This window comes from Plasmopara halstedii (assembly GCF_900000015.1).
Source record: "Plasmopara halstedii genome assembly, contig: Scaffold_1651, whole genome shotgun sequence".
Classification (NCBI taxonomy): domain Eukaryota; phylum Oomycota; class Peronosporomycetes; order Peronosporales; family Peronosporaceae; genus Plasmopara; species Plasmopara halstedii.
In genome coordinates, this window is record NW_020188562.1 from 1,061,496 (window position 1) to 1,070,348 (window position 8,853).

Sequence of the window (8,853 nt, forward strand, 5' to 3'; positions counted from 1 at the left end):
GGGAGCGTAAGTTTGGTCGCCGACCTTTCGTTCTATACTTAGAACAAGTACGAGTTTAGCAGATCGCAATCCGCTTACCCCAAAAGTAATTACAACCTTAACCCAAGTCTTCCGTTAAAATTCAAAAACTGGCTTCTTTATTTTTATCTGCGGCAAAGCCGCCTAATTTTAAATAATAGATTCTCCTAAATATGTATAGTACAATCTGAATTCATGTATAACTACTGGCTATCCAGTCCGTACCGCATTCTTTGTTTGGGTGTGCTCACACCATGCCCATCTGGTGTGACACACACCTGTTACCCAGGTATGTGTAACCCTGTTACAGTTACGCTTTCAGAAAAGATCATAGTATTTGACGTAATGTGTAAGGCCTTAGTGCCGTTTTGGTGAAAAGCTCGTAATGGGATGCGAGCCTTTCTATGGTTTGCGCCACTGTAACATCGTTATCCCACGGACTTGAGGTGAATCTGAGAGGTTCCGTGGTGTTTAGAAGTATCATGATTTGTACTCGATTTAAATGAGAGTCCGAAATGAGCTGCTAGATAGTAAAACAGTTAAATGTTTTGGATTATTTATCAAACTTGCTTGATTTTCATCTTTAATGTATGAATTTAGCCGTTGATGGGAGTTTCGGCTTTCGCTGAATCCCTTCCGTCAATTTTCTAAATAGTGTATGACACTTAAAGTTAAGGCTGGCAACGCGTTTAAGATTGATCTAGACTTAGCATTGGTTGTCTTCCTACTTAGAGTCTTGCCTGTAATGAAGTTCAATGTAATCTTCTCAGCATGCGCATACTGCTATCTTCGGCCAAAAAGGATGGGGCGGAGAGTTTCATTCTAGCTTGTTAATCATCTACATTATTGCTTTATGTAATAAGCAGCAGTACAGATCGCACCCATCCGTTTATATCGTATCTCCGAAGCGTAGCTCGTAGACTGTACTCCAATCGTCCTGGTCGACTTTGAGTCGCCGGCCTAAAGCCCCTACCAATGTAGTCACAGCCTTGTGAGAGGCTAGATGCACTGACGAATGTTTGTAAACAGTAAAACCTGTCTGCTTTGCGACGGCTACGAAGTGCGAAGCAGTACATTTGCTCACATCGCATGTTCCTTCACAAGATGCTTGGCACATATCCATGGACAAAAATGCCACCGAATCTGGTCCCGGACGCAGCACTATACGAATCGCTTCAAGCAAAGGTGCGTGCAGGATTCGTCCTAACTGTGTGATTTCGCTACCAAGCATGGTGTCAAATTTTTGTTCAAAAGACGTGAACGAATTGGCTGCCCCCCATTCCAGCCGACGGCAAGAGGCGATAGGGGAGGCATTTGCCTCACGTTCAGCCCAGATATGTCGATTTCTTAAAATATTCTCTGCCAGCAGGTCGGGGTATTCGTCTGTCAAAACAACCAATTTGGCACCCAACGAAGCGGCCACTAGTCCACACAGCCCACAGCCAGCGCCAAGCTCGATCACTTCGCGTCCATGCACGACATTTTTGTTATGTTTTGTCAAGAACTCGCAAAGAATAAGAGCACCGGCCCACACTTCACCCCCCATCCCATCTACTTTGGATGTGTCCTGTACTACTTGAATACATGTATCGCTGTTCAGTCGAAAAAAGGCCTCGTGCTTTCGTTGCTTCGTGCGTTTATTGCTCAGAGTCATCTTTTCGAAAATTACTACCTCGACTTACTGACATTTCAACCAAATAGAGGATTAAATTGGTGGATGCGCAGAACTTGACGAATTACGCGAGAAAGAAATGGAGGCTGTGAATGCGTCCCGCCCGGACGTGATTGGAAAGCTGCCGCAGCTGCAGAATATGGTGAAACGTGATCCGTTGGGCTATCGCACTGAGTTTCTTATGCAATTACGCCACTTCGAGAGCGAGTATCAGTTATTTCTACTGCAACCTACAAAGGAGTCGGCGCATTTTGGTGCACTCGTACTTTTCCTGAGTCATGTAGCAAAGTGTTTTCCAGAGGAAATGGTGGATTTTCCAAAGAAGATCATAGGAATGCTACACGACAACTACCTTGTGCTAGAGCCAGAACTGCGCAAAACTCTGGTACACAGCCTCATGCTGCTGCGCAATCGCGGCCTCGTGGATGCAATTACACTTCTGAAGCTCTTTTTTGAACTGTTCCGCTGCCCAGATAAGCGACTACGTGAGCTACTGTATAAGCATATTGTGTCAGATATTCGCCAACTTAATGCCACGTCGCGTAATGTAAAGGTCAACAAGGCCTTGCAAAATTTTATGTTCGAGATGCTGAATGATGAAAGTGAGCAGGCCGCCGTCAAGTCACTACAAGTGCTCATGGAGCTTTTCAAGCGCAAAGTCTGGCACGACCAACGGAGTGTTAACGTTATCGCCACTGCGTGTACGAGCAAGAACACAAAGCTACTTGTAATGGCCCTCAGCTTTTTTTTGGGGATTGACGAGGATATTTTAAAAGACGAAGAGCAACAAAAGAAACAAAAGAAAGCTCTTGTGGTTGTTGACTATCACTCTCATTCAAAAAAAACGAAAAAGCGACAGCGTGATACGTTGGCAGCGCTATGCAAAAACAAACGAGCTCGTAAGCGAGAACTAGATTTTAAAGCCACGTTCCCTGCAATTGAGTTGCTCAATAATCCACAAGGCGTTGCTGAGCGTCAGCTGAAGTTGCTTAAGAGCTGCACGGAATCCTTCGACGTAAAACTTTTGATGATGAACTTTATTGGTCGTCTTTTAGGCTTCCACAAGCTTGTACTGCTATCATTTTATCCACTGCTGCAACGATATTTGCAATCTCACCAGCAAAGTGTGACAGCCATCTTGGCATATTTAATTCAATCATGCCACGATGAGATTCCGCCAGAAGAGCTTTTATCAATCGTGAAAAGTATCGCTCACAACTTTGTGACTGAACGGTGCTCATCAGAGGTAATTGCTGTGGGCATTAATGCTTTGCGTGAGTTATTCCGTCGGGTCCCACTTTTGCTAGAATGCGAGGGAATTGATGTGCTTGTGAGCGATTTAATTCAATACAATCGTGCACGTGATAAAACAATTGTCATGGCTGCGCGTGGTGTACTCAATCTGATCCGTGACATACACCCAGCATTGCTTAAGCGCAAGGATCGCGGGAAATTTCACAACAAAGACGTAAAGCCTCACCGATTTGGTGAACTTGTTGCTTGCGAAGGCGTGGATGGTGCGGACCTGCTAGCGGAAGCCGAAGCAGCTGGGCGCTTTGATGGAGAAGAGAACAAAGATGGATGGGAGGTTGCGTCGTCCACATCGGGCGAGGATGAATCTTCAGATGAGTGGGTCGACGTTTCGTCTGATGAAGAGGATATTAAGGGCGGCGACAACACGGACATTAATGATGATGATGCCGGGGAAGGGGAGGTTTCTCCGTTATTGGAGCAGAAGGACCGCTTGGATGCCCGTCGCATCTTAACTCCACTCGATTTTGAACGTATTGAGATGCTGAAGAAAGAGCGTGATGCAGCTTTAAAGGACCCAAAGTCTCGCAGCAAGCGCAAAGCCGAAGAGGATGCAGCCAAAGCGAGCTCAGATGCCACAAAGGTCAATCCAGTTGATCTAGAGGGCTATACGAAAAAAAAGCGAATGACCCAAGAGGAAAGACTTCGTCTTGTTCTTGAGGGTCGCGAGGATTTCAAGCACAAACGCTCGGGAGGTGGTACCACTAACACTGAGAAGAAACGTCTTAAGCATTTTATGATGATTAAAAAGAGTAAGGCTGTGCAGTCAAAGGTGCTTGTATCTGCTCGTCAAGTGCAGCGCCAGAAAAATCGTGTCGTCAAAAAGATTTTGAAACACGACGCCAAGAAGCGCCGCAAAATATAGGTAATAATTTACGAGCGACAAATATATAGAATCCGAGGAGTTAAATGATTGCTTTTTTTGTCAAGAGGAAGTTCTACTAAGGTTACACCCGCCTTTGCATTAAAGATTCATCGACTGTCGTTTTTTCAAGTGAAGCTCATCCTGTATTTCTTGAATAGTTTTACCCTTTGTCTCAGGCACATACCTCAGCGTGAAGGCGAGAGCCATGCATAATGCGGCGCAAAACGGCACAAAAGTGTACTCACCTAGCTCGCGCTGCATTGTTGGGAACATCAGTCCAACCAAAAAGCTGCACGACCAATTCACCATGGTAGCAATACTCATAGCTGTCGGTCGTGGTTTGGCAGGGAACATTTCCGCGACAATCAGCCACGGGATTGGGCCTAAGCCAATTTCAAAAAACCATACGAAACACATGACACCGCCCACGCTAGCCATACTTGCAAAAGGCAGGACGTTCATTAGACCCAAGGTCAACACGATACTAGAAAAAATCATGCCGACCGCAGAGTAGATCAAAAGCGGTCTGCGACCAGCCGTGTCCATCAGCATTAGCGCAACACCAGTTGATATCACATTCACTGTGTATACCAAGGTAGCGCCTACCAGTGGGTCCTTCAAACCAACATTTTTAAAAAAGGAGCTGGCGTAAAACATGACAGCGTTGATACCACTAAATTGCTGAGCAATCTGAAGCACCACTGCAGCTACGAGCGAAAATCGGATACTTCGATCCTTAAGAACGTCCCAGATGCCCGTGTTAGCACCCGACTCGTTGTCACTAGCCGAGCAAATGCTGTCGATCTCCTCGTACACATCATTGGAGCCGCGCAACCGACGCAAAATGTCAGCAGCTTCTTTGGGACGATTTTTCGTCAGCAGCCAACGTGGACTTTCGGTCAAAAGCGAAGCAAGAGCTAGCTGCAGAATTCCTGGTATGGCTGTGAAGCCGAACAGGAAGCGCCAACCAGGCTGACTTAGGCCTTCGCTTACTCCAGAAAATCGAAACGCCAGAAGGTCTGCGGCCAAAATTCCAATTACCATGAACAATTGATAGCCAGTGCCTAACGCACCACGCAGATTGGGTGGAGCAAGTTCACCAAGGTACAATGGTACCACAACACTAACTGTTCCAGATGCAAATCCGACTAGAAAACGGCCCAAAATAAGCGCATAAATGTTAACCGACAGCGCCATAATGGCACCAGCAATGATAAAAAGGAAGGAATCCACTAGCAGCGCCTTTTTTCGACCTAGTGCAGTGCTCATGTGGCCTGCCGTAAGTGATCCAATAGGTCCACCCACCGCAAAAATGGAAACACAAAAAGCCCATTGAATGTTTGAGTGACCGGGAAAGATGATGTCAGGATTGATGCCGCCAGTGACTCCTGTGTTGTAGCCGAACTGGAAAGCGCTCATCAGCGCCACGCCACAGCTCAGAAGCAACGGAAAAGTGTAACCAGGTTCGGGGAACTCGTCCGCCCCAAGCAGCGGCTGGTCTTCTCCTCTGGCTACAAGGTTGGTAAAAGATCCCCACGAGCTACGTGGTTTAAGGTTCGTAAAGCTGCGCTCGCGTTGAAATGACTGACGACGCATACCAGGGAGCACCGAAAAAGGAAGCTCCTGGTATAGACGCTTTTGCTCCTCGACTAGTTTCACATGTCACAATGTAAGCGAACGCAACAGCAACGAGCGATAACAGGGACATGTCGAGAAGTAAATAATCCTGAAAAAAGCAATTCTTACCATAAAACTGAAGATTTTGCGCCGTGTTGCTGCGCTTCTTAAGACCTTCCGCAACTTTAAGATCTGCCCAGCTGCCGTTGGTACCCAAGGCTACATCACTCTGTGAATGCTGCATCGTTGTGCTATCTGACGTGCACTGGCCGTGCTGATTGCCAATATCGAGTGAATGGGCGAATGAACAACATGACGGAGTGTTTCACCAAAGATCGCGAAGCGACACTAGTGGATTGCTGTACGTAGAGTTTGCCGCTGCAGATAGCAAGAAAAACTACAAAAAAGATTTTTATGTTATGATCTACCCTTCAAAACTTCATTGAAAGCGCATATTAAAGATAATAAGAGCTAAATACAAAACCTACTGACTTTATTATACCATACCGGTACTTCTGAATGTGACACAAGGGTATCTGACATTTCAGGCAAACACATCATTTTATTGCGCGATATTGAGACTTTCAAGCCGATAGCATACATTTGAAATGAGCAATAACATATTGAGATTTTTTTCGTATGATCCTTTGTGCGCGACGTGATTTCTATGCACAATAGTAGGCGTCGTTCCGAATGAGCGTCTCGAGCTCCTGCAGACGCTGTCGATTAATGTGTGGCTGCATTTGCCATGATGCCAAGTACATCGTCAATACATCATGATTAAAAGTTTCAAAGATGCCAGCGGCGATCAGCGACTTGGCCATCAGCTCGTGCTGGTACATAGCCAACACCTCGAGCAAAATAGCCTCTGCCAATGACAAGCCACATTTGTTGTCATATAGAAATTGCTATTCTCATGCATTAACAAAGGCCGTAAAATTTTTTTAAAGTCGTACCATATCGTTGTCTGCGCTTTTCTGTCAGCTGTTTTGTAGGGGTATCAAGAATTAAGCGCTGCATCCGCAAGTAAATTTCTGCCTGCGCGTGATAGAAGTTGGTGAGCAAGGAATCAATAACTGTGAGCACAGTTTATAGTACCAGGTCCTTCACTTCTTCTTCAAGACGTGTGCTGCACCGATGCGCCAATTCCCATAACTGTCAAGCGTCATCATGATGCAAGATCAATAAGATACATGTAAAAATATTCGACGGATACGAATTCTCACAAAACTTCAAAACTTACACGAGAGGACACACGGTAATGCAGTGATTCACAGCATGACAGCGTACCTCTGTGCTCGCCTGAGAAATATCTGTGCATTTGATAACGTCGGTATTATAATCAGTGCAAGTCTAGCATTGGCGTGACGCACGTGGTTTTCTGTAAGCTATCTGCCGCATTAGCTAACTGCTTCTGGCCTCTGGAGCTTATTGCCTCCCACTCATTATCAAGCTTCTTCCAAGTGTTCAGCCACCAGCAGGCGTCGGTCGCAGTCATTAAGAAATGTTGTGGTACCTATTTTTTATGCTTTTCAAGTCGTCCCTCAAATAACTCATGTCCGGGTAAAACATAACCTCGTATAAATAATAAAAGTTTGTTCCACCAATTGTAGCCAAATACTAACTGTAAAATAGTAGTATAAAGCAGTTTGCCTAACTCGCTCTCTTCGGGTCTTTCTCTCACAAGGACATGATGCGACATTAGGTACTGCATTCATTAATATTTTTTACAAACACGAATTATGTTGATGAAGAAGACAATGAAGTGCCAAGCAATCATGCTAGACTAAATTGAAAACCAGTTACGAATTAATGGTAGGTAGTCTGGACTGTCGCCATCATCTTGAAAGATTTTTGCGGCTCTCGAATGCGCCTGAGAACCACCCTATCTGTAAATTTTGTCACATCCAACAGTGAGGCAGGATCTTCTGCTTTTCCAATTCGTGACTATCTGCTTTCCACCTCTTCGTTTTCTTGATCATCATTCTCCTCTTCGTCCGCCTCCCACACCATGGCTATAATCTCGTCGTCATTTAACTCCCGATTGGCTGTGTCGATCTCCATCACTGGATCCAAAAGCGCTTTGAGCCGTGGGATTATTACCTTTGGATAGCGTTGCACAGGTCGATTTCAATGTATTGATCATCTACAGTATATTAAGCACCGATATTTTAGGAGGCCCTACAAAGAGGCCAGTGTGGCGAAAACCATTGGTCACGGGAGCTACTGATAATTCATCCCGAAGTGCTTTGCTCCATTGCATTGCAGTTAGCTGATCGATCTTATAGATGTTGGTTTCACCTCGATCGTCACGATCAACAGCATTTTGAAGATGATAACGTCTGTAGTACCGCTGGAAAGCGGAGATTATCCCAGTATCAATGGGCTGTATCTTAGATGCGCAATCTGAAGGAAGGAAGACCACCTCGAGATTAACATTATTCATCTCGTGATGTCGACTATGTGAGAAGTGACGTTATCTAGTAAAGAAGAATCCGCCTATTTTTGGCCTAAAACAGTGATAAAAAGAGCTGAGAACACATTTAAAGCGTATACAGACTGTACCTTCATGTCGTTGTCAAGCCTTTTCAACCACTCCTGGAAGCTGGCGCCGGTCATCCACGCTTTCATATTGCTGCGATAATAGAAACTCAGCTGCTCTCCTGTCTTACGACTGAAACAGCGAGGCTTATTGGCCTTTCCAATGAACAATGGCTTGAGCTTCTCTGACTCATCTGCGTTGGCAGCAAGCGCAAAAGTGATGCGGTTCTATGATGCAGAAGGGAGACTGATAGTTTTGTCAACCGTTTCATTCAAGAGACCATGATTATATGCAAACAAATTTACTTTGACTTGTCTACGTCCCTCAATCGGCGTTGTGCAATGGTCGTTTCTTGAACCATGAACTGAAATCATCCTACGAAGACATTAATTACAGAACTCTCATGTAAAGTACGTCGCTAACATTCATACCAGTTTCATTCATGTTGAACACATCCTTCAGCTCATACCGCGCAATGACTGCTAAAAGCACAGGAGCGGAAGCATCGATTATTCCCTGATCTGCTGCACCACTATCACCATGGGTTCTGATGCAACGCAGCTTGTTCCTCTCTTGAAAGCGTTGCAGCAACCCACTGGAATATTTGCTTGTATCGTCGGGCAAGCCAAGTCGAGTAGCAAAGACTTTAGCTTTTGTTTTGCTGGGATATCCAGTGATTGCTGCATGCCTTTTTTGGCATTGAGGCACGAGCTGCGGGTGATGTGCAACGCGGGGCCGTTTAAACTCAACATCTATTATGGCTTCGAGCTCGCGACTCTCTTTGGAAAGGTGCTGCTAATAGCAAATGTGGGAATACAGTGCCAAAAT

At 45.3% G+C, this 8,853-nt stretch overlaps 4 protein-coding genes across 4 annotated transcripts; 1 reads left to right on the forward strand and 3 right to left on the reverse strand.

Moving 5' to 3' along the window:
* Window positions 1-907: 907 nt before the first annotated feature.
* Window positions 908-1,672, reverse strand: PHALS_02073 (Putative N2,N2-dimethylguanosine tRNA methyltransferase; the record flags this gene model as incomplete). Its single annotated transcript, XM_024716586.1, has 1 exon — window positions 908-1,672. One exon carries the CDS (start codon window positions 1,670-1,672, stop codon window positions 908-910), a length of 765 nt encoding a protein of 254 aa, XP_024582170.1.
* A 97-nt stretch (window positions 1,673-1,769) lies between these two features.
* On the forward strand, window positions 1,770-3,866 carry PHALS_02074 (protein sda1 homolog; the record flags this gene model as incomplete). The annotated part of the gene is made up of 1 exon (XM_024716587.1): window positions 1,770-3,866. One exon carries the CDS (start codon window positions 1,770-1,772, stop codon window positions 3,864-3,866), a length of 2,097 nt encoding a protein of 698 aa, XP_024582171.1.
* A 99-nt stretch (window positions 3,867-3,965) lies between these two features.
* PHALS_02075 (sugar transporter) lies at window positions 3,966-6,105 on the reverse strand (the record flags this gene model as incomplete). The annotated part of the gene is made up of 5 exons (XM_024716588.1): window positions 3,966-5,515; window positions 5,613-5,757; window positions 5,813-5,861; window positions 5,991-6,019; window positions 6,085-6,105. The coding sequence occupies 5 exons, from the start codon at window positions 6,103-6,105 to the stop codon at window positions 3,966-3,968; spliced, it is 1,794 nt and encodes a 597-aa protein (XP_024582172.1).
* Window positions 6,106-6,148: 43 nt separating this feature from the next.
* On the reverse strand, window positions 6,149-6,981 carry PHALS_02076 (uncharacterized protein; the record flags this gene model as incomplete). The annotated part of the gene is made up of 5 exons (XM_024716589.1): window positions 6,149-6,351; window positions 6,440-6,521; window positions 6,582-6,638; window positions 6,727-6,796; window positions 6,857-6,981. 5 exons carry the CDS (start codon window positions 6,979-6,981, stop codon window positions 6,149-6,151), a joined length of 537 nt encoding a protein of 178 aa, XP_024582173.1.
* Window positions 6,982-8,853: the final 1,872 nt, after the last annotated feature.